Source organism: Podarcis melisellensis (assembly GCF_964234715.1).
Source record: "Podarcis melisellensis genome assembly, chromosome: 10".
Classification (NCBI taxonomy): domain Eukaryota; kingdom Metazoa; phylum Chordata; class Lepidosauria; order Squamata; family Lacertidae; genus Podarcis; species Podarcis melisellensis.
In genome coordinates, this window is record NC_138542.1 from 35,551,281 (window position 1) to 35,577,210 (window position 25,930).

At 40.7% G+C, this 25,930-nt stretch overlaps 1 protein-coding gene across 3 annotated transcripts in view; it reads left to right on the top strand.

Annotated features, from left to right (window-relative positions):
* Nucleotides 1–25,930, top strand: part of SYT1 (synaptotagmin 1) — a 331,664-nt gene that overhangs the window by 231,708 nt on the left and 74,026 nt on the right. For 2 of the 3 annotated variants that reach the window (XM_081928748.1, XM_081928746.1), the window contains 4 exons: nucleotides 3,235–3,419; nucleotides 14,688–14,810; nucleotides 17,651–17,818; nucleotides 24,448–24,615. In XM_081928748.1, coding sequence (XP_081784874.1) covers nucleotides 3,235–3,419; nucleotides 14,688–14,810; nucleotides 17,651–17,818; nucleotides 24,448–24,615 — 644 coding nt within the window. The remainder of the gene's footprint in view (nucleotides 1–3,234; nucleotides 3,420–14,687; nucleotides 14,811–17,650; nucleotides 17,819–24,447; nucleotides 24,616–25,930) is intronic. The other variant, XM_081928747.1, reaches the window with a different exon arrangement.

The following is a 25,930-nucleotide window of genomic DNA, read 5'->3' on the forward strand; positions in this document are numbered from 1 at the left end:
CATTTGTGCCATAATATTTTGCTAGTGGTACACATAGAGATGAACTGGCACACATCTGGCTCCTAAGTGATTTGATGCAACACCAACAGTTCCTCTCTCAGGAAAGAAAAGGTATGACAAAAATCAGTGTAGCTTTTCAACAATTTGGCTAGTCAAATATGATTACTGGAATCCAATTTGGGCAAACATGGCTTTTGGCTTTTAATAATGAGGTCAGCAGGTATGGTTTGTAGTCCTTTAATGTATTCTGGGCTGCTGTGCATTTGAGCTGAAGTTAGTTCATCTGCTGGCGTTTGGAGCTTAGATTAATTCAGAGCTGATATTGCTGTGTAATGTGGAACAAATCATGTAGGCAGTAGCAATTGCAGCTGGCTAAGCCCACATGATTGGTACATTTTTATGTCAGACAGCTTTCTGCCTAAGAAAGATATGCTGTCATAAGTTTCATAGCATTAATCTCTTACCAAGCAACTTCCAATTTCTCTTCTTTGTATGAGACATTCTTATAGAATTATGCATGCATTTCTCAACACCAGGGAAGAGATTTCAAATGCATATAACACCCACATGCTTATGGGGAATTAAATTCATTGATCTTGGCAGGACTTACTATTAAATCAGCATGATTGGAGTAACTTTACGGTCTAGTTCTGTACATATTTTTCCAATTATGTCAACGCATCTTCTGTCTACATGACGCAGCAAATTACTTATCGCAAAAGTTGTATGTGAAAGCATACTGTGGGCAAGTGTGTTCACCTCTGGTTATCCCAGTTCAAGAAGCATGTGGACAAATAAGTGGAAAGAAAGAATTCAAAGAATATCTATGAGGCTGATAAAAGAACTGAGAGGCACTCCTCCGTGATGAGAAAATAAATTAGGTATAATAAGTGTATATTTTAAAACATTTTTGGTTGGATCCAGAGCAAGGTAGTCACACTTAGCAGAACAATCCTATGTATGTCTCCTTGGAGGCCACTTACCAAGAGGAGGGAGGGAGGGTTGAGGCTCAAGGAGCTCACCCCAAAGTCCCCTTGCCTTGGCTGTCCTACTTTTGGTATGTGGCAGTGACCTGCAGTGGTGGGAAGCTGGGAGAGCAACAGAGCCCCACCTGTTCAGTAGGACTTTATTGAGTTTGATAGGATTTATTCACAGGTAAGCTTCAATTTCCACTGAGATGATTTCAGTGCTAGTCTTACTCAGAGTAGAACCATCAAAGTTAATGGACATAGAATTGTAGAGTTGGAAGGGAACCTAGTCAAACCACCTGCAATGCAGGAATATGCAGTTGTCTCTTATGGGGACTGAACCTGCGACCTTTGTGTTATCAGCACCACACTCTCACAAACTGAGCTATCCAGGCTAGCATAAGTACACCTGACAGCCATAATCTGCATCTACACCAATTTATCCCTCATTTTTATTTATGACTCGTGATGGGAAGATGGGAAGAATTTATGACTCGTGATGGGAAGGCGGAAAATGAGGCGGAATGGCTGGCACAGCAGTAAGTTAAACTGCAAACCATGCCCCCTCCAAGCCGCCAGTTAGGCGCTTACCTGTGGGCGTGGTGTGCCAGCCAAGTGAGTAGGGGAGGGGGCGTAACGCCCCCTGCATGACGCAGAAATCGCATCCCGCACACAACACCATCCTCTTGGATGAGGAGAGGCTTTATCCCCACCCATTTCTTGTGTAGTATTACTGAAACAGCCATCTTGAATTCCCCAAAAATAGGAAAATGGAAGATGGACAGATAACTAGTGTTCCATAAAAGTCTTCTCTGTCATCAGATGATAGGAGGATGGATTCATTAAGAAACAGATAAATGAAAATAATTATACTGCATCAAGAACTAGATTTAATCTGATGCAAGCCTGAGCCCCAGAATTTCTTTTCAGTTCTAGGATTCATTCAGCCTTAGGTTGTCTGAAGGAAAGACACAGCCAAAGTCTACAATCTTATAGGTATGATGTTTGAACAAGCCTGAATCCCAGGACCTCTCATGTTAGAAATTAGTGTGGGTGGCTGTGCCATTTTTTATTTTTTTGATACAGCTTCTTGTTATCATGGATTCATGCATTCAGTTCATCTTCACTTCATTACTTTAAGCAGTTAATTGTCATTCGTTTTTACTATCCGCTCCATTTTCTTTTTGTAATTCACTGGCACCACCTGTCAGGCTCTATTCACCCTTCCGTTTTGTGAAACATAATCGTAGAGACTTCTGTGTAAGTTGTTTGGCAGAATATATCGCAGATCTGATGGGCTGGGTACATCTCTGGAAGCAAACACGGCTGCTTTTCTTAAATCCTGTTTTACAAGAATTTAATGAAATTTTAATCGCCATATAGAAAAGGTTATTATAGTGATCACACCAAAGTTTAGTTATATAATTGACTTTTTCATCACAGGATCTTCACTGGTTTTGATTCTGATCCTTGCTGAAATCAAATGAATTTTTTCATCACGGTTGCTGTGAATGTTGTTTTGCGTTATAGCAGTGGCTGCCTGGATATCCATTTTGAATGGATAAACTGAATGCTTAGGATTTTCTGATTTATTGAAGTAGACTTGTGCACGTGCGCAAGCACATGTGTGTGTTTAGCATTAAAACATGAAGAGCATTGGGAAGATATGAATGCTAACAACATAGATCTCTTTGAATTGGGTAATCATCGCCCTTGGCTAGTGTTCGCTGACGACTTTGACCTGCATCTGAGTCACTGTCAAGAAAAGGCAGCAGCAAGTGGAGAAATGTTGCTCATTATATCTGGCTGTGTTGAACACATGCACTTGTTTTCTGAAGCTCTGAATGAGACAAGTACCCAGCCAGCTCCTGCTGACTCGAAGCTAGCTTGATTTACCAGGTCATAATGCAAGGTGGGTTAAAGGGGTGATTTTAAAGCCAGCAATGAATAATTCCCTCAACACAACAAGCATAGTTAGAAGCCCAGGGGACCTGGCAAACTATAGAAAAGCAATTGTTTATCCACAGCAGTCTCCTACTGGTTTGTGTAGATAATTCATATTTTTGTTATATAAATTTTATTTGCATGAGGTGAAGTATAAAAGAGAAGCATACAAAATCTGGAGTTCTTTTGTTTAGGAGATGCAATTGTTTTTTAGATATATTTTCTAAAGACAGACTCTCTTTGCTTTGTTCCTTTTCTCTTAATCTTTTACTAACAGTGTGAAACTTTGTTCTGTGTCTTTGTGTGTGTTTTCTCTTCACAGTGCCACCTTGGGCCTTAATAGCCATAGCCATAGTTGCAATCCTATTAGTCCTTACCTGCTGTTTCTGTCTGTGTAAGAAATGCTTGTTCAAAAAGAAAAACAAGAAGAAGGGCAAGGAAAAGGGAGGAAAGAATGCAATTAACATGAAAGATGTAAAAGATTTAGGCAAGAACTTGAAAGATCAGGTAAAGTATATATCTTGTTCTTGAGCAATGTTTCATTTAAAACCTGAGTGAAAGTGTTTGAATATTAGACCATCAGTGGGCTGAAAGCAGTATTGTGTACTGAAAAATGATTAGCACAGCCCTTGCTAACCTGGGGTCCCCCAAATGCCTTGGACCATCAGCCCTAATAGGAGTTGCACTCCAGAACATCTGGGGAACACTAGGTTGCTAAAGCCTGGGTTAGCATGATTCTCGTATCAAATAACAAGGAAATACTTTGAAGAATATTCCACTGGTTTTAGTGGATCATATTCTCTAGCAAATTTACGTGAGCATGTAGCATTTATTGGAGTTTGAGGTCTTCAGGATACAGCCCAGAATCTTTTTTTCCCCAGTGCTGAACTCCTGAACATCTAAAATAGGATATTAATGAATGTGCATTGGTATTCCTCATTAAACAAGATTATTCTCCTACAGCCTAATCAAATGCATGTTGACTCAGAAGTAAGAGCCATTGAATTAAGTGGGGCTTAGTACCTAGTAAACATGCATTAGGATTACATTGATAGTTCTTGGCACTCTTTGCTGACTCTTAATGTCCACCTACAGTAAAGAGACAACTCTTGTATGGCCACAGTTACAGTGGTGCCCCGCAAAACGAATGCCTCGCAAAACGAAAAACGCGCAAGACAAAAGGGTTTTTCGGGTTTTGGGTCGCTTCGCAAGACGAATTTCCCTATGGGCTTGCTTCGCAAGATGAAAGCGTCTTGCAAGTTTGTTCGCTTTTTTCGTAAAGCCGCTTGAAGAGGCGCAGTTGCGATGGACCGTGCTTTGCAAGACGAAAAACATCGCAAGACGAAAAGACTCGCGGAACGAATTAATTTCGTCTTGCGAGGCACCACTGTATCCACCAAAGCACTTTGATACAATGAATGAGCTATTAATCTTTGGCAAGGGAATTCTTGCCATCTTTACGAAATTACAATTCACAGAATCTTTGGGGTAAACCACTTCAATTTATTTCCAAAAGATAATATAAGGTGGGTTTGTATGTATTCCAAATGCCACAGGTTTAACAGGTGTATCTTATGGGTCTTAAAAGGAAAGACTCTTAACATGTGAAGCAACACTTACATTGCAGAATCTGTTTCAGGAGCGATGTTGATATCCTGGAATTTTAATCTTTCCTGCCATGCCTTTATTGGGACTGCCCTTTTCTTACACAGAATCAATTGCATAATGACAGAGGGGGGTCTTCCAGATCACAGGGAGTGGTTTCTTCTCTCTTTTTTGATGCACTGAATTCTCTGAACTGGAATTCAATTGGTAAAAATTACTACTCACTCAAATTAGGATTACATACATTATCTGATGCAAAAAGAAGATGATATGTGTAGTAGCTTGCCTCCAATATTGATATGTAGGATAAACAGATATCAAGGTGTTTTGGGGTAAAGGAGCTGCCCATAAGCAAGACTGTATAGGTTACGGATAAGTTCCACTCATGGTGGTCTCTGAAGTGGCTGGTTCTGCTTCTTAGAGAGGAAATATTATTCACAGCATATGCGGTGAGAAGATTCACTAGGGGGGTGGGGAAATGTAGACAATTCCATCCAAACCTTCCGTAGGTTGTCCTTCCCTTTATATTTGGGCTAGGACACTGAAGTAAGGAAAATTCCTGTTGTTAATTGGCACGGAGAAGTGGCTTGGGTCTGCTCAAATCATTCTGTACAAAATATAACCTTTTCCAGAAAGTTAGCAAAAGGGTGTTCTGCGGGAGAGTTATGGTGGTGGGAAAATGAAAGAAGGGGGCTGGGGCAGGGCCAGGGCCATGGGAAGAGGAAGGGGAAGAATGGAATAGAAATTAAAGAAAGGGGGGTACCTCCTTGTCTACCCCGATATAGTATAATGCAATAAGGCACTGTTTTCCAAGCCCCAGTGGTACTAGTCATCAGTATGAAGCAGAGTTTGGGAAAACTTAGATTGTGTTATACCAGATATTACCTAGAAAGGGGAGAAAGTTACATTGGAAGGTGGCAATTCTATAACTCTTCTAGATTTAGTTCCTCCCTGACCCCTGCTGGCTAGATTGTGTTGCCGCCATTCATTATCTCACAGAATAACTGCAAAACTACCTTGGCATGGCACGGAATAAGTTAAAATTCTAGAATAACTTTAATCAGTAAGTTTCATTCCAAAAGCATGATTTAGCAGATATTTTAATTTCACTTCAGCAAAGGATTTTGTTTCTCATTTACATGCTAATTGTGATTTGCTCCTTCTTAATTGCTGAATTTACTATGGCAGTTGTGATCAAACCTTTCCACTTGAAGACAGAAATAACTTGAAACTGCTCTACTATAAGATCCGTAGAAAAGTCTCTTTATGCATTGATAATTATACTAATGGTAACAATCTGTCATTTCTTTGTAGGATAAATTGTGTGTACATTTTGTTATCTTTTTTGTGAAATTTGTTCTGTATTATTATGTAATATTTTCCTTGTGATTCTATTATATATTAAGTGTTCTTCATTATATTTGTTCTGGCCTGGATAAATGACCAAAAAAGTGATAATAACACTGTTAAAACTTTCAAATATATGAGTATGTTTTAGTATATTCATACAGAATTTGGTAGAAGCCTCTTCCACTGAAGCCAGAAGTCTAAAGTCTGTTTCTAATTCCTTGTTAAATGCAAGAAATAAATAAATCTTAGGGATTATCCACACTTACCTTTCCTTCACACTTCCCCACAGTCCTCACTTTAAAACTCTGTGTCCAAATGCTCTCCTCCCCCTTTCTTAAAGTTAAATAAGAACAAATGGGGAATTCGTGTAAAACCCCAAATTGCTGTTTCTTGTGCTTCAGTTTTAAAGAGTGGGGTTTCCAGGGGAAAGCCCTGGGGCAAAAGAAAAAGCACTCAGACACAGAGCATTAAAGTGTGGACCTGTTCCTGCAAAGAGCAGGAGAAAAGGTAAATCCTTAGAGGCTGAAGAGATTAAAAATTTGTTATGTAAAGTTGTTGAAGCAGCCTTCAACAACCTGGTACCTTCCAGATGTTTAGGACAACTCCCATGGCTGGGACTGTTCGAAATTCTAGTCCCAAACATCCACCAGGATGGCAAAGACTGAGGTATAGTGTTTAGAAGAATTATAGAATTGTCATAAATTTCAGGTATGTTCCCCGTCATACACCATCAAGTGGGGGAGAGGCATGGTTCCAGCTTTTACTTTAATAGAAGCTACGGTTCCACATTACACAATAAATTAAGTATAATATGAATTGAACTTGGGCTAAAATTACTTAATACAATGAAATCTGTAGCCGTGGTTCAACTCCAGTTAGTAAAGCAAACAGCAGTTTCCTGTGTTTCATAGTATTGCAGAACAGGCATTTTCATTTTGTCTGGCATGTGAAGGAGAAAGAGAAGGAAGGTGGGCTACACAAGCTCAATGCTCACTGCGGCTCATTGTTGCTCTTCTAAACTAAAGTTTTCATTTCTAAACCATAATTCTGAACCAGGCTGTATAGTGTTATGCTTGCAGACACGTAAATTAATAACATGTTTTAGAAGTCCCGCATCTCCCAAGGTCTCATTAATAAACTCCATGGGCTGTATGTTTTCTACCATGTTCCCCACACACATATCCCACAAAGCTAATGGTGCACCTTTGGGTTGATACTAGAAACATTAACAGTTCAAGTTGCGGCAGGCTAAAGCCTAAATGTAAGATATTTCAAATATTAGGTGTATTTGTTTTACTTTTTAAGCAGAATTTAGTTATATTCACAAAGCTTGCATGCCTTCTGGAACACCAGAAACACCCATTTTAAAGTTACTAAATGTAACTTTTATGCTTTTATGCACTTAGAAGGAGCTATTACACTTGCAGCATACACTGGTTCTGCAAGAGAATAACCAACAGCCATTTAATCCTGCTGTAGTTAGTGCTGATTTTGTTGGGAATCAGCTGGGTAGTTTTTTTCAGCTCTTTCCAACTTTATGGACGTGCCAGCACTTGCTCAGCACTTCTTATTGGGCAAGAGACAATTTGTCTCATTATCCAAATTTCAAATCACTAGAATCATTATTCACAAATTGTTTTCCCCTTTTGTCTATATGCATAAGCTTTCATTGAAATTCTATACATGTTTAATTAGAAGTAAGTCCCATTTAATTCATTGGAGCTTAATCTCAGGTAAGTGGATGTAGAATTGCAACTCTAGTCTTCTTCTGTGATGTATCCTAAGTGACCAAGTTTAAATTGATGGTACACACAGATTTATTAACATATATAATTACATGCTCTTCATTTTATGTACCATATATATTCAGAGTAGTAACCTTCATTATCCAAAGGTTCGCATTTGCATCAAGAACAGTGCACCGAAAAATAATAATAATACAGTTTTCTAGCCTGGAAGCTCATAATTAAAATAAGAGGGGCTGCAAGGCTCATGTGAGCAAACTGTTGATAGACCTTCAACTTTTTTCATAATCCTCTCTGGCAAAGGAACTACCATTACGTCCTGACCTCCCTCACTGTGACATGCTGAGGTGTTTACGTCATATCTGAGAGTCCAGGAGAGTTCAGTGCAGACCAGCTTTTTGCACTCTGCAGCAAGAGTAGGCTTTTCAGGGCGCAGAACAGCCTGCAAAATGTCAAACCGCATTGTGCTCTGTGTGTCGTTTTAGGTCTCGCATGAGCATGTGGGGGTGTGGCAGCAGAACAACAGATAGCACAAGCAGTTGCTGCAACTCCAAGAAGTGCTATGACAGACAATGACCTTATTCAAAAGGACCCATTTCATAATCTCCTCCCTCCCCAATTTTCTGCAATTACCACAAACACCTAGTCTTTAGAGTTATAGACATCCATTATTCTGAATTCATATTTTACCTTTTCTTACTCTTCTTCACTAATCCATGCTATCTGATCTAGTCAGGACTGGCCTAAGACATTTTCCTTTTTGTGGCAGCAAATATCTGCTCCTACCCTCCATCCCACTGCCCCCCACCTGTCAAGGTGTGCATAGTACCCAAGTTTAGTCAACAAATATTGGCAGCTGAGGTAGAAAACCCCACAAGCATCTCCCACTATCTATGACCGTGAAAAACACAGTAATTACACACTAAATAACCAATGGTTTGCTCCCCCTTTGTGACACTCAAAATCAGCTGCCTGAGACAGCAGCCTTGCTCTGCTGATTGGTAGGACTGGCCCTTATTGAATAGTTTTGTTCTCTTTTCCCTTTCCTGCCTTCACGCCGCTAAATTTATTCTGCCAGGAAATCATTCCTATTTTTATAGGTCAGAAGTAGCCAACAAGGTGCCTTCCAGATCTTGTTGGACTGCAACTCCCATCATCCTTGATGTATAGTCATGCTAGTAGGGGTTGATGGGCCTTGTAGTCCAACAGCAGCTAGAGAGAACCATGTTGGATGTTCCTGCTATAGATTCCCCTTTACAGCATATGGAGCCAATTAATCTTCCTGCAATCCACACACCCCTCTTTGCTTTTATGTTATCATACCTGACAGCTCACCATTATCCTGACAGCTCACCATTATCCCATCTGTATTACCTCTCTGACAGAGATCATATCACTTGCGTTTTACAGAATGTCTTGCACATTGTTAATGTTAAAGAAATCATGCTAATTTTAAAGAAATAAATACATGTATTAGACTAGTTTTTTTAAAAAAAATGAGATGAACGCAGGTAGGAAGTGCTCTTACCTTGTAACAGTATCATTCTCTTGCAGTTGTAGTCTCAGTTCCAGAGCAAGGGTCCTTGACAACTGTCTTAATTAAAATCAGTGAGGCTTCTTAGTACTGTAAATGTATTTAGGATCAAAATGTAAGCTTTTGTACTTCCAAGGATTCTGGTGTAAGTGGTTTGTGGTCTGCAACAGCGTAATCCTATATGTGTTTATTCAAGAGTAAGTCCCTCTTGGTCCAATAGGGATTACTCCTGTTTATGTGCATAGGATTATAGCCTGAGGATACAGTTCTGTACATTCTTACTTGAAAGTAAGTCCCGCTGTGTTTAGAAGAGTTTACTCCTGGGTAAGAATGTGTAGGATTGTAACCTAAAACTTTTATGTGTATAGAAAATATTATCAGTATCTAGGGGAATAACTACTGTACTTAAGTAAACGGTGGATGATCATAGGTCTCACAGCACAATCCTATGCATGTTTACTCAGAAGTAAGTCCTGTTGAATTCGATGGAACTTATTCCCAGGTAAATTGTGCATAGGATTGCAATCTGAATTATGTAAAGGTGTTGAACAGCAAATGTACAATCTATGTAAATGGTCATTTCTCCATGGTTTGACTAATGTTTTTGTGTGTGGATGTTTTAATTTTTATTTCTTCCTTCTATGTCCTCCTTATCTATGTTGTGTCTCATGACTGTTCTGGATTGTCACTTGCGGTAGGTTTATTTTGCTCTTTGGACACACCTAGTCTAAAGCTCTGATATATTTAGTCTCCTGACAGCTCTGGCTCCTCAGCTGAGATTTATACATAGCTTTGACACACATCAAGAGGCTGAACCAAATTGATTTCTTTCTTTTGCAGGATTATATTTCAAACCCCACCCTCTATTTTCTATATATACTAAGCCTGAAGGTATTAGAAAGCTCAAGTTTTGATATGCACAGAAAATAATGTACATATTTTTCTTTCGTTTTTGCATAAAATCAAAGTTACCAAAACTGTTCAACATAAGAAGAAAAAAATCTGTTTCCTATTGGCTTTAAAAAGATCACAATCTTATTCAATTACAGTGTGCTTTATATCTTGTGCTGTTTATATATCACATTTGCACTTTTAGACAGCATTTCTCTGCCTTCTTAAATAGAAGTAAGCCTGACTGAACTCACTGTTGTTTACTTCTGAGTAAGCATGAGTAGGATTCCACGGGCAGTTCCTCTGCAACCCTGAACTGCATTAAACTGACTTCTGGAAATATGTTGCTGTATCTGGAAAATATTTGGTCCATTATTTCTTGAAGCATCTTCCTATCACAACTTTCACTGCTGCAATTTATCAGTCTGCAGCAATCCTCCTGTGTCTCCTTATAATTTTCTGCTGCCATTTCCTCCACCCCATGTAAGAAGAGTGGGAAGGGGTGAACATTCAACCCGAGAAACACTCTAATAAGTTCTGATTTAATGACTCTGAATTTAATGTATTGGTACAGCAGAATCCTTGCTGAAGCTCAGCCTTTGGGAAAGGAGTCGACTTAATTATATCAGTGATGAACAGTGGCACTGAAAAATTATCAAAAATTTAGTCCCATTTCTTGAAGAATAATTGCAGCAATGGTCTCGATCTTTTATTAGGTCACAAAGTGTTAGAGGAGAGGGAGATGTAATATCTCAGCCATTAAAATTACATCAGGCTGAAATGTTCTCACTTGCTAGATACTTTGATTTTACAGAAAATATGTCTCTTGATTAGATCAGGACATTGGGACTTGGCACCGTTTATGCCACTAACTGTGATAGTATGTTGCTGAGTTTTCTTCCTGGTGCTTTTCACCTGCTGGGGGCGGGGGGGGCAGATATTTGCCAGCTGCTTTGGTACTTACAAGGATATGACTGCAAACTTCTAGCATAACTCTTATAACGTCAGCAAAATGTTGAGTTTTCTGACGTGCTGCTGCTGAAGCTACTGTCCGATCCTCATGCTTGATGCAGGAAGGCTACAATCAATGTACAACACAGTACTTATAGTCAAGCCATGTTGGCATGTTCATTTATCACTTCTTCCAGACATGGTTTTACCTGTGCCATAGACAGGGATCTTGTGACTCTCTAAATGTTATTGGACTTTAACTCCAATCATCCTTCACCAGTCCTTTTTTTTCTTTAAAAAATGTCTAGGGGGACTTTCATTTTGACTCAAGAAAACCACCATTTTAGAGTTGAAATCAGGAAAAATAAATACAGTAAATGGACCAAAGTACAAAGATTCACAAAATGTTTAGGGGTATGTGTACCCCTGCATCCCCTCAGAAAAAAGCACTGTCCTTCACCATTGGCTATGCTGGCTGGATATTATTATTATTATTATTATTATTATTATTATTATTATTATTATTTTATTTATACCCCGCCCTCCCCAGCCAGAACCAGGCTCAGGGCGGCTAACACCAATAAAATTACAATAAAACGTAAAAGAAAAACAAAAAACAGTTAATTAAAATACGAGTTAAATTACAATTTAAAATGCATCCTCATTTTAGTAGTAGCCCATAAATCAAAACCATAAGGGGAGGGAAAACATAAGGGTCAGACTGAGTCCAAACCAAAGGCCAGGAGGAACGGCTCCGTCTTGCAGGCCCTTCGGAAAGATGTCAAATCCCACAGGGTCCTGGTTTCTTGTGACAGAGCGTTCCACCAAGTCGGGGCCAGTACTGAAAAGGCCCTGGCCCTAGTTGAGACCAATCTAACCACCTTGCGTCTCGGGACCTCCAAAGTGTTGTTATTTGTGGATGAATGTGGTCCCGCGGCATTCTGCACCCGCTGGAGTTTCTGGGTCAGCTTCAAGGGCAGCCCCGCATAGAGCAAGTTACAATAATCAAGCCTGGAGGTGACCGTTGGATGGATCACTGTGGCCAGATCAGGGCCAGAAAGGTAAGAGACCAACTCTGCATGATACGGCAGAGATGGGAAAATGCCACCTTTGCTGTGGCTGCAACCTGCGCCTCCATGGAAAGGGAAGCATCGAAGGTTACACCCAAGCATTGACAGAAGGCGCTGGCACTAATTGAGCCCCCGCAAGAGATGGGAGTTGGCCCCCTAACCCCATGTCATCCTGACCCAGTCAGAGGATCTTTGTCTTCGAAGGATTTAACTCCAACCGGCTCCCGAGCAGCCATCCAGCCACAGCTTCCTAGCATCTGGTCGGTGTGTCCAGGGCCGAGTCAGGGCGGCCGTCCATCAACAGATGAAGCTGGGTGTCATCAGCATATTGATGACAACCCAGCCCAAAACTCTGGACAACCTGGGCAAGGGGGCACATAAAGATATTGAAAAGCATCAGGGGGAAATTTTGCCCTGTGGGACTCCACACACCAAAGAGTGCCACGGCGACAACTTCTTCCCTAGCACCACCCTCTGTCCCCGACCTGAGATAAAGGAGCGCAGCCATTGTGGGACTGTACCCTGAATCCCCACTTCGGCAAGGCAGTGGTCCAACAGTTCGTGATTGACCATATTGAAGGCTGCTGCCAAATCTAAAAGAATCAGCAGTCCCGATCCGCCTCAATCCAGCTGTCTTCGGAGTTGGAGGGCAACAACAGTTAGAAGGCCACATGTTCATCATTGCTGTTCTACACAGTCAGGTCCCACCAGGGCTGGATTTAGGTTTGATGAGGCCCTAAGCTACTGAAGGTATTGGGGCCCTTTATATGTCCAGCTGTTCTTTGTCACCAACAAATTGCCACTGTTTTTTGTGTTGAATATATGCTATATGGTAATTTATGGACCTAATAGGTATCTAAAGCTATTTGCACATAACAAAATATGCATTTTATCAAAGTAATTGCTGAACTGAAATACAATTAAGAAGTATATTAATAGTGACATTTTGGGGGGGGGGCAAGAGAGTAGGGCCCTAAACTATAGCTTATTTAGCTTATAAGTAAATCTGGTACTACCCACTACCCATGGCTGATTTTTTTAGTGGTATTATAGGTGTCCTTAATTAGCCAATTGGATGATCACCTGGAAATGGGATATATGACTTAAGTGAGACCAAATATATGCAAACTGAGCTGGGGTCTTATTTATTTATATGGGAGTGGGATAATTTATATCCCATCTCCCCAAACTTTGGGGTATATGCTCTACCTTTCCAAAGTTTGAAGCTCATTTTCTAATAGGAAAAGGCAAGGGCATAAATTTGTGATTGGATTGAATTCTCAAATTGCAGTTACAAGTAAATTAGATGGTCTAATTCATTGCTGCTGTGCACTGTGCTGTAGGTAATTTCCATGGTGGCACAGCAGACAAGTGCATTTGTTTAATATGACCATGCAACTGATCAAAACACTTAACTTGTTTTGAATGAAAAGTTACATGCTGAGATGTTCACTCCAACTAAAGTTAGCCATGACTAAGGCTGGCATCCTATAATGACTTATATAGGGTAACTCCCATCAAAGTTAAATGGAGAAGAGTGTGCTGCAATTCGCTTTACTTTAGTCAAAGGTAGTCCTGCATCACAGTCCTAACTATGTCTACTCAGAGGTAAGTTCATCTAACTGATATGGTTTCCCAGGTAAGCATTGTACAATTGCCAACTGAATTGATTAGGGCTTTATGATGCAATCCTGTGCACACTTGCCTCAGAATAAATCACATTGCACTCAGTGGGCCTTGCTCCTAAGTAGGCACACATAGGATTGCTCTACTGGAATTATATATGATGCAAACTTGAGCTTTCTAATATCAAACAAATTAATGCTTTCAGTTTGTTATTTTCTCTGTTGGTAAACACTGCCGCTACATTTTAAAACAACTGCTGTTTTGGCCAACAAATTTGTCCATAATTGTGTTAACATCAATGTATATTTAAATCAAGTTGGTTCAGCCTGGCTTTAAACTGAGAACAGTCGAAAAGAAAAAGAGAACGAAAAGGGTCTTCTTTTCTGTGACCGTGCATTTGCTAATGGCATAGTGATACCTTTGCTTCCATATGCATCATGAACAGAGAGAAAAAATTGAAATGTTTGGGCATCTCATTTTATGAAGAAGTCACATAGCAACATTTTAAATAGCAGTAATTCTGCAGAAGCACTTTGCTTTACTGCAAATAATTCACAGCATGCACAACTGTTTTAAATTGAATGACTGTGCAACCTTGCCTCTTTAATAGCATGTTTATCCACACTTGCCTCTGGACAAAGCAATTTGATTCAATCAAAGATTTTGCAAAAAACAAAACAAAACCCACCCCAACAACAACACGTTGACATTCTCTTTGTGTTTCAGGCTTTGAAACAATTCTTGCTTGCAATACCCTCAAAAGACACTTCCCTCCCCCTTTTTCCATTGCTTCCTTGCTGCTTGCTGACGATGATATTTCTGCAACGAAAGTAGTCTGAATATATATATATATGTCAAAAGCATATATGACTTTGTGCCATCCTGCTTGCTTTTAATGGCTTTCGCTATAAGGGTTGAGTGCCACTGCCTGCTTTTCAGGGCTTCACTTGGAAAGTACAGTAGCCCTGTTAATTACTTCTATTGTTGCCCCTGTTCATTGCAGGCCTTAAAGGATGACGATGCTGAAACAGGGCTGACAGATGGAGAAGAAAAAGAAGAAGCAAAAGAGGAGGAAAAATTAGGAAAAATTCAGTATTCTTTGGATTACAACTTTCAAGACAATCAGGTTTGAAATAAGTGTGATCAGAGTGTGTTGTTTGAGTCGGGGGGGAGGGTGATGCATTTCTCCACCTGCCACAGGTGCACCCCAAATCTATTTCCCAGGGGGAGGGGCAAGCTCTGTTGCACACCAAAGTCTCTTCCACTCAAAGGCAAACACAATTGAATATGAATATAACTATATTTTTACACATACACACGTACTCATTTTACTCATATTCTCAACATTTTAAATGGTATTGGGGAAGTGTTGCAGGCATTTTCTTTCCACAGGTATTCTAACCCCCTGTTCCCCTCACAGATTCACAATGGCTACCCCATTCTGGGAGTTGTGGCTCTGGGAGAGGAATGGGAGTCACCGTACAACTCTCAGTACCCTTAACTAAGTACCGTCCACGGGATTGTGGGAGGAAAGCGGAGCCATGACTGTTAAAGTGTTGTCGTTGTGCTTTAAATGCACGGTGGGGATCTGACCTAAGAGAAAGAATTACTTTCTGTAGGGAGATAGCTACTCTTTTTCCCTGTTTATCCCTACTATGCGTGTGTCACATCAGGAAACGAATTCTAACTCAGTAAATTCATGTTGGGAGTTCTCCTTTGACACTTTTTGTGTCTAAGGAAGACATACAGTGTAAAGCCAGCACCGATCCCTAGTGTGTCTTCAATCTTTCTGCCTCAACAGTAAAACTTTATTCAATATTCTACATACCTTTTCAAGTAACTCCCACACCATCCATTGTCCTTCAAAGAACAGCATTAAAGAAATCACCAGTCAAAGAATAGAGAGGTATACAGAGAAAGAGAGAGACTTCCAAAAGCAAGCATATAAACAAAAGAATCCTGTATTTTAGACCTTTAGTGGACCACTCTGTAGCACTAAGAGCTCTTGAAATCAGTGTGGAACTTTTAAATCTTCAAAGAATAGTGGATGTTAAGCAGGCGAGGGACTAGAGAAGCTGAAATCTTTTGTAAGAAATAGATATAACCTTCTTCAGAAGATGAACAAAAGTTGTTCTGGGTTTTATTAAAAAGAATGCTATTTTGACTCTAGAACATTGGCTTGGGGATTTTCCCCCCCCCCCCCTCAAGAGATTTATATTTTTGCTAGTAGATCTTTGGTAGCGCTCCAAGTATAACTAAGGTGCTAACTAGCATTTATTTACGGTTTCATAATTTCTTCTGCTGCCATAGTTCAGACATTATATTCCCCTGTTGGGCTCTTAACAATTTTCTTGGGATGGATGAGAAAAAGCAAGAACACAAAGATCCATGGCCAGGAAATCCAATTACTACTCATTGTTGGGAAATTGGAACAAGATCACCAAAATACTCCCTGGAGCATAATGACTCCATTCTAGAGAGAATTATTTTCTTAAAAAAAAGAATTGAATTACATTCCCTTTCGATTAGCTCAACGTCACAGGCAGGCAAACTGATCCTGTGGCTCCTGGGTGGCTAATGTGGTATAATATATTCCTGATACTAGACTCAACCAGCAAATAAAAAACACAAGCATCATAGAAACAAAAGCGGGTGTGGTGACACTGACAGGCTGGCCCATATTCCCCTGATGTGACTCTCAGGGCCATAGCTCAGTGGAAGAGCACTTTCTTCATATGCAGAAAGGCTGGTGTTAAGTTCCTAGCATCTCCTAATAAGCCTGAGTGAGACCCCTGCCCAAAACTGTGAAGTGTCACTGCCAATTAAAACTATAGACAGTACATCGCCAGATGGACCAATAGGTCGCTTCCTGTGTATCTCTGTTCAAACCAGTTGCTCATTTACATTGCACTCGCAGTACCCATGCAGGTAAGGCTTCAGTCAGCGTGCGGTACTTTCTTAGTGATCCCATGAAGCCACTCTATATCCCATTTATAAATGGAACACAACTGGGCAGGCCAAAGGACATCATAGCGCCTTCCTTTGTGGAGAGCACCAGAATGGAGTGGGGAAGAGGGCAGCAGCCAACTACTATAGCCGCATAGTCCAGGGTTCCGGCAAGGGTCGTAGCTCACTGGTAGAGCACCCCAGATTCAATCTATGGTATCTCCAGATAGGTCTAAGTATGTCTGAAACCCTGGGGAACTGCTGATAGGCAGTGTAGAAAATACTGGCCTAGATGGACCAGTAGTCTAACTTTATATAAGGCAACTTCCAATGTTCCTGTGCCAGAGGGTTTTAATCCCACAGACACATGAAACAAGAACCATCTTTTGCCAGTCAGGAACACACATGTTTTCATGCCAAACCATGGTTTGGTTTTAGTGTTAACATATATAGTGGGTCAGTATAAGATACATAGTTAATCAACTGGTAAAGAATCCTTCCCCTTTAAGTATATAAATTTAACGTTTAGTAATCATGTATCGTAAGATTATTTAACAATACATTTTAAATTGCAGAGTCTTTTTAAAAATAATAAAAAAGCCCCAGTAAAATAATCTGTTAGGGAGCTATTTGATGGTGGCATCACCAAATAAAATATAAAAATCCATATATAGCTCTAATCAGCAGCAGTTTAAATGCCTCTTGTCTGCTTAAAAACAGCTTCTTGAATCTGCGGCGGCTGTAATTGGGGTTTGGATGTTTTTTTTTTTTAAGAATCATGCACCTTTTTTCAAATCTGCGTTTATTAGAAGGCTTTGTTCTTTTTAAAAGGAGAACTGCAAGTGTGTGTGTGTGTGTGTGTGTGTGTGAGCAGGCGCATGTATCTGTGTGCAACCATATTGTTGTGTACATGTATTTATAGAGAGAGATGTCAGGAGACAAGGCAAGCTCTTTCGTAAATGCTTGCTGAATATTCTGCTCTGCTGATTCTTTCTCAATTGCCTCTCCCTCTGCTTTCAGCTTTTGGTTGGGATTATTCAGGCTGCAGAACTGCCTGCTTTAGATATGGGCGGTACATCTGATCCCTACGTGAAGGTTTTCCTGCTTCCTGATAAGAAGAAGAAATACGAAACAAAAGTTCACAGGAAAACTCTTAACCCTGTCTTCAATGAGCAATTTACATTCAAGGTATTCTTTTGAAAAATTACATGGCACCCATTTCTTTGTTTTCTATGTATACTAAAGGTTAATCTCTTTCCCAGTCACAGAATTGCTTATGTCCTGGTTAATTGGTGACCCACGGCAACAATGGCCTTTTCTCTTTGGGAGCCATTCCAGTGATTGCCCTGCAGTGAAAAATGTAAAGGACAAAGGATTATTACCAAGAGAATAATTCAACTGTAGCCTCAGAGCTCTGCTGTTTTGCATCTTTTCATGAATCTGACCTTGAGTCTGACTGAAACTCCTGTGAGGAAGGGAGCTGCAGCATGGACTCTTTAGATTTCCTGGAAAGCTGCTTTTGCTAAAGAGCCAAAGCCCATTCCAGAGGGTGGGAGATATCTCCCATGAATGAGATGGGGTTAAATGCTGCTGCAGACCACCATTTATGAGCAAAATGAAAAGCAGTGTGCCTTATCCACTTGGAAACAGTGCTAGGAAGCTAGTGCTAAGAGGCCTCTCCTTTTCACTCTCTATGACAGGCATGTCCCTTTTGGGGGCATAATCTGGCTCGTCGGTTAGTTTAATCCGGCTCCTGGGGCAGTTTATTTGCTGTGGTCAAACTTAAAAAAGCTCAACAACTTCAGTCCTAAAAGAAGCTCAACAACTCCAACCCTAAGGAAAGGTCAACAACTTTGGTTGGCCCTTTGGTTGACCCGCACAGCCCTTCACTTCATCAGATCTGGCCCTCTATGATCTAGCAAAAATTAGTTGGTCCCCTAATAATGACAATTCCTGATTGTATATTTTGGATTTTTTCTTATGAACCAACAACTGCCTCCTTAAAAAATATATATATAATGAAGGCCTCTGCTGGTGGAAAGAACAATCTCCCACACTGTATTGGAGGGTCTGGCAACCTTCTGGAGGAGATTTATAGAAGGCTGTGGAGGGAAGAGAAAAATTGCTTTTTAACTCTTGTGCCAGTAAGGTCCCCCACCAGTTTGGAGACACTGCTATTTTTTCCCCCACTCTCGGAGGAGCACATATTCCCGTTTGCTTAACTATTACTAATAACAGTACTTGCCAGTGTTCAAAACACTTCACAAGCACTACCCTAAAGCCGAACGTTTTTCAGTGAGTTCATGGTGCAGATGAAAGACATACCAAGGCCTTGCTCATTGTCTTAGCCTCCATGCAGATCACTCTCTTAGTTTCTACCCTAATCTTTGTAGAAAATGGGTAGCCCTCTGTGCCTTTGTAGCTTTAAATTGGACGTCTTCTAGACAGGCTGATAGCTGAGACTTTGACACAACTGGGGAAAGAAGTCAAGAAACATGTATGTCGAAACTGGCGAGACCATATAACACCGGTCCTGAAAGACCTACATTGGCTCCCAGTACGTTTCCAAGCACAATTCAAAGTGTTGGTGCTGACCTTTAAAGCCCTAAAAAGCCTCAGCCCAGTATACCTGAAGGAGCGTCTCTATCCCCATTGTTCAACCCGGACACTGAGGTCCAGTTCCGAGGGCCTTCTGGCGGTTCCCTCACTGAGAGAAGTGAGGTTACAGGGAACAAGACAGAGGGCCCTCTCGGTAGTGGCGCCTGCCCTGTGGAATGCCCTCCCATCAAATGTCAAGGACATAAACAACTATCTGACTTTTAGAAGACATCTGAAGGCAGCCCTGTTTAGGGAAGTTTTTAATGTTTGAAGTTTTATACTGTTTTTAATGTTCTGTTGAATGCCACCCAGAGTGGCTGGGGAAACCCACCCAGATGGGCGAGGTAGAAATAATAATTTCTTTTTCTTATTCTTATTAATGTTTTCAGTAGGATGAGAGAACAGTTATATGCATGTTTATTCATAAATTGGTCCTGCTGTGTTCAGTGGGGCTTACTTCCTAGTAAAGTTGTTTGGGATTGCAGAAAAAAGAAAAGAAAAACAGAATAAAAAATTGAGTCTGGAACACATGCAGTTTCTTTGGGGTGGGGAGGGACACTGTAAATGAAGTTTGGTTCTCTTTTCCTCTGATCCTTTCACCTAAAGGAATTATCTTGTCATTATGGCATGTTCATTCAAACACCTAAACATGAGTGGAAATGGAGAGAGGGAATCAAGACATATATTAGAGTGCTGTGAAATGCTGTCCAAAAAATTCAGAACCAAACTCAGAACCAAGTTTCCAGCAATATAACAGCAGCACAGCTGAACATCCTTTGAAGGGTTTTCGTCTGAAATGTTCACTGCACTTCAATCGCTATAGGCCTTTCCCTTGGTATACTTAGTCTTATAATGACAGCTCCAGTTTGAAAGCAGGGACAATAAGAGATTGAGGCTATGTAATCACTCAACAAGAAAGATATCCCTAGAGGCCCCCGACACTACTGCAGACATAAGCTGTTTTCTCTTGAAGATGTTCATAAAAATAATCCATTTTTTTCCTTTGGTGTGTGTGGGGGAGAAGAAATTCTTTTTACTGAGTTTTTCCTTTGAGTTTATTTAAAATGAAGCAAAACAGTAACTTTTTAGATTCAGGTGCCCAAAGCAAAAGGCAATGGTAAACATCTCCAATGGCCTGGTGCACACATTATGCTCAGCCCAAACCACAAGAGACTACCAGTGATGAGTAACCACTTTGCTCCTGTCTAGTCATTCTATTGCAGTGCTAAGCCAAGCCATAGTTTGGTTTAGCATCTTGTCAAAAACCTGGGCTCATGGTTTAGCTCTCCTGGACAAGCCACAAACCATATACCACGAGACAAACCATAGTTACAGTCCATAGTTAGTTTGGGGAAAGCTAATCCATGAGCCTGGGTTCTATGGCTTAGCATAGTGCAATGCAGCGGCAGAGTGACCCAGGAGGAGCAGAGCAGCTGTGATCTCCTTTCCAGGAGTCTGCATGCTCACACATTCATACTGAGCTATGGTTTGGTCTAGTGTGCTGGGCAAACCAAAGTGTTATGGCGTAAGAGATAAAATAAACTATGGTGCACCATAAAACGTATCTTGTTGTCATCTTCTAGCAAGCAATTATGAGAATTTTCACTGTGTGCATAATAGAAACGCACATTCTGTGTCATATCTCTTTAGTCTTCTGCATTAGTTGTTACAGAAGTAGCCACGTCGTATTTTGGGCCACTCATACTTTTCTCCTGAGTCACAAATAGGATTTCCTTTTTGCTCTTATCTCCTTAAAGGGTTTTTAAAAAATAAAAAGTGATTCCTCAGCTTCTCAGATGATAGAACTGCTTTTAATTAATACATTTATGATCATACATATTGAAAGCTGAAGTACTAAAAGGAATTTCACCCCTGGGTTTATATCTTGACTTAAGAGTGCCAGGAGAATTTGATTCTTTTTGAACCATCAGCATCTGAAAAGTGAAGTGCAATTCAGAATAAAGTGTTCAGCCAGGAGGGAACCTTCAAACACTTCTGTGATGCCTCTGGAGGCTGAAGATTTCTATATCTGCAGCCTGTGTGATTTCTAGCCTGTTGTCATGGGTCATCAAAGTAAAAAATCTACCGCAAGAGTTCTGTGCCTATGTTAATCACATGCATTGTGTTGAATGCACAGAAGGGCTTCATGGGCACCCACCTGAGTCCCTGGATGAAAAGGCAGGTGGCAGTACAGGTGAAACTCACCCACATCAATGTTGTGTCATAATAATAATATTATTATAATAATTTATTATTTATACCCTGCCCATCTGGCTGGGTTTCCCCAGCCACTCTGGGCGACTTCCAACAGAACACTAAAATACAACATTTTATGGTCATTGCAATAATATTGCAGGACTCCCATTTGGCCATATGGTTGATAATTAGATCGGCTTTACTGCGCAACCCTATACATGTCTATTAAGAAGTAAGTCCTACTGAGTTCTGCAGGGCTTATTTCCAGGATTGCAGCTGTAATATTGTGAACAAATACAATATGGTGGCTGGCAGGGATAAAAGTAAAAATTATTTGTGTTAGCAGATCTGCAAAATTATTATCATGCAAGTGGGACCTGTAACAGACAGTTACAGTGCGGAGTGCTTCTGTTTAGGGTCCCAGCCACTGCATTCAGTCCCCACATCAAAAACTGTCAGTGTTCTGCACATGCCGAGCATGCTCAGTTCTCACAGGGCTGTTGGGGGGCGTGTTTAGTTAAGTTTCTTCCTAATTATTTTGGCACTGCTGCATACCTTGAGGTTCTTCTGAGCTTGTCTATAGCTCACACTTGTGAGTGAATGGTGCCAGCTTGGCTATGGAAGTAGTGGCCCTTGCAGCTTGAACTTCTGAAATAAACAGAATAATGTACTGCCTGCTAGATCACGCCAATGGCACATCTCGTCCAGCATCCTGTTCTCACAGTGGCCAACCAGTTGCCTGTGGAAAGCCTGCAAGCGGGACATGAGCACAAGAGTATTCTGCCCACCTGTGATTCCCAGCAACTGGTATCCAGGTGCATAATACCTCTGACATTTGAGGCAGAATACTGCTTTCATGCCTAGTAGCCGTTGTCCTTCCTAATTCATCCAGTCCTCTTTTAAAGCTATCCAAGTTGCTTTGTACCGCACCTCGGCACGTAAATCTATAAAAAGGTAAAAGTTTATACAGTACAAACAGTCTTCAGGGAGGCTGCTTTAATGTTCTGTTCAGATACTCTTAAAAGAAAATGTAACAACAATGACCCCAAAAGTCACCAGTGAAGTGTGAAGCTTTTCCCACCTCTTTATAACCAAGCATATGGCTCAAAAATAGGGATAAATTAGGACGGCTGTGCATCCTACTTTAGAAGGAACACTTCTCTGTTCGAGGGCTCTTTGATCTAAGTCCAGTTTAAAGATAAAGAAGCATGAGAAGGGGAAACAAGCAGGGAGCCCAGTTAGCACCGGGATAGGAGACTGAGCAGGCATGCAGATCATATAGTCTTCTCCACTATGTTGAGAAGTATCGCATTTCTATTTCATTTATAGTAATTATTTCTGAATGTGAATCTATACATATAAATTAGCATACACAAATTGTATGCAGATCTTTATCTTCTTTTGTCCTCTTTTTTGGGTGATGCATTAAATAACCCCTTCGGATCAGCATTATGCTACTGTCGTTATACAGTGGTGCCTCGCAAGACGAAATTAATCCGTTCCATGAGTCTCTTCGTCTTGCGGTTTTTTCGTCTTGCGAAGCACGGCTATTAGCGGCTTAGCGGATTAGCGGCTATTAGCGGATTAGCGGCTATTAGCGGCTTAGCGGCTTTAAGAAAAAGGAAACAAACTCGCAAGAACTCGCAAGACGTTTCGTCTTGCAAAGCAAGCCCATAGGGAAATTCGTCTTGCGGAACGACTCAAAAAACGGAAAACTCTTTCGTCTTGCGCGTTTTTCGTCTTGCGAGGCATTCGTCTTGCGAGGTACCGCTGTATAATGTCAGGATACATGTTAACGTGTGCTGTACTCCCCTAGCCTCTTTTGCCTTAACGGATGTGTCTTTTAACCTGAAGATTTCTTCACAACTTTTGAGGAACTAGCACGATGAGAGAAGGGCCAGCAAAACACAGGTCCTTTTGAGAAGAAATGAAAGCTAGATGTTTGTGAAGGACCAAGGCAGATTTTAATGCTCAGCCATTTCACTTCACTTTAATTCCCCTCCCCTTTTAAGAAACTTGAGTAACAGTGAGAGAGAGATTTGCAGGCACATATGGAAGCATTCGTATTTGGAAATATTAATGATAAGGGGTTTATTAAAAACGGTCAGGCCGGGGGGGGGGTTGTGTTATATTGTAAATAAAATTCCAATTAAAAACAGTCAGGCCTCCACCCCAAATCCAACATTTTTTGCTCGGTTTTTTCCAGCCAACTAAAGATACTTCAGCTGCATCACTTCCCATGAATATGAAAAAAAAAACATGACTAATGATCCTCTTTCTAACCTAAAGCATCTGCCCATAACACATCAGAACAGGTGGAAAATTAGCCAGAGCCTGGCCTTCTGCTGCCAACATTTATAGCAATGTATCATACTGTAGGATGAGCTTCAATATCCATTTGATGAAACGCAGAATCCTGATATGAGGGGCTGTAAAAGAATAAAGCCACTTTCAGGTTGCATACCTATGACCACTTACTTGGGATTAAGCTCTATTGAGCTCAGTGGGACTTATCTCTCAGTAGGCAAGGAGAGGATTGTGCTGGAAGAAAACTGCATAGTCTCTAATTTCTCTGTGTCAGACATTGAAAGCCAGTGCTTTTCCATCAGTCTGTAGGCTGCTGTTTTTTTAGAACGTGACAGCATGATTTATTGAGAGAAGCATTCTGCAGTATCGAAAACTCATGTATCTGTGGGGCAAATAATTGGTCTTTAGTTTCACGTTGGAGTCGTAACTTTAAGAACTCAGGGCAAATGCTGCAGAGTGATGAGCGAGCTACCACATTGTTCTGTAGAATGCTCTAGTCTGCTATTACAAACCAGTGCATCAGATGACTCTCCCAGAAAATGTGTGTCATATTTTTCCCCTAGTTCAATATAAAGGGAATGACAGCTGATAAAACAAAGAAATGGATTTGCATTGCAGTGAAAGCATATTTACTGCATAGGCTACAGAACCTGGCATTTTCTCATTCTCTGATGTTATTTTTGTTTTATTTTTTGTAAAAAATAATAATAATACAGGTGCCGTATTCTGAACTGGGAGGAAAAACCTTAGTGATGGCAGTATATGACTTTGACCGCTTCTCCAAACATGATATCATTGGGGAGTACAAGGTGGCCATGAACACTGTGGATTTTGGTCATGTGACTGAGGAGTGGCGGGATTTGCAAAGTGCTGAAAAAGAAGAGGTAAGAAAAGCATATCTATTGTTGGCATTTGTTAAACCTCAAAAGAGTAGTGGGCAAAATCTGTTTTGACTCCTGTTAATCTGAGGGAATATAAGTAACTCATAAACACTTAGAAAATATTCTGCTAGAATAAATTAAAACAACAATTTTGAGATCCGTTTGGTATCCTTGTTTTATTTATTATCTCATTCCATACTTTTTGCACCTTTGTAACACTAAAACCACACTGTCCTCCGCCCTCAGTAACCAAATAACACTGAGGGATATAGGTAGGTGAGAGAAGAAAGACAAAATGTTTGGGTGGATGTTTGCAGGATGTTTGGGTGAAGGAAAAGTTTACCGTAGGTCAGAGACCTACAGGTTTGAAGGAGGTTCTGCCATTTTGATTTTGGGAGGATGCTAATTATGAACACTGATTTGATGTGTCACTATTCACTTGTAGGCAGTATCACAAAACCTGAGGCTGGTGATGCAAAACTAGTACAAAACTATGGCATAATTTCTTGTAGGGGAGGAACCAGATTTAGGGGTTCATAGTTAATGGGGCTTTTGCCTCTCTGTCCAGCCCTCTAGCAACCACAAAGGGCTTGTGCTTTCTCAGGTGGCTTCCAGATGACTGTTGAGTATTCATCCTCCTATGCTAAGGTTTGAAGGAAGGATAGACAAAAGTCAGCTATTTAATGAGCATTCTTTGATTCATTTGTGTGAAGCAAATGTTAATCCATGTATTCCCATGCACTTTCCTGTTTTTGTTTTTTTTATTCTTGCAAAAGTCTGATGGAGCAGGGTGGGGGAGAGAAACAGGTTTGTTGTGCAAGAGCACCAAAATTAACTTTAATTGCTCAACCTGAATTTGCGAGTATGTGATTGAATGCCACTTCAAAATTAGAGAAAGGCTGGAAGCTCCCTCGCATGGAGATTTGTTTAAATAAAAAGTAGGCATTTCTCCTGCTGGTTCTTATCTCGTCCATACCTCCCTGCACATAGACGTAACCCCTTCTCTCTCCCAAGCCCTGCATGCTTGCCAGAGGACTTGGAAAAGAGGCAAAGTTTTGTCACTCCTGCAGCTGTTTGGAGAAGATTTTCTTAAAAGAAAGCAGCAGAGAGACTCCTGCTTTTTCTTATCTTCTCCATACCACAATACAAACAAGAAAAAACCCTGTTCTCTTCTGAAAACCATCTGAACATGCTAGAAGGATGGGGAATGAAGATGGAACTGGGGGTAGAATTAGGAGCAAAGGTATAGAGAGGCTGGGCTGCTAAAGGAAGCTAACATTTGTAGACACCCTGGCTGCAATACTTGGAGCCTATACAG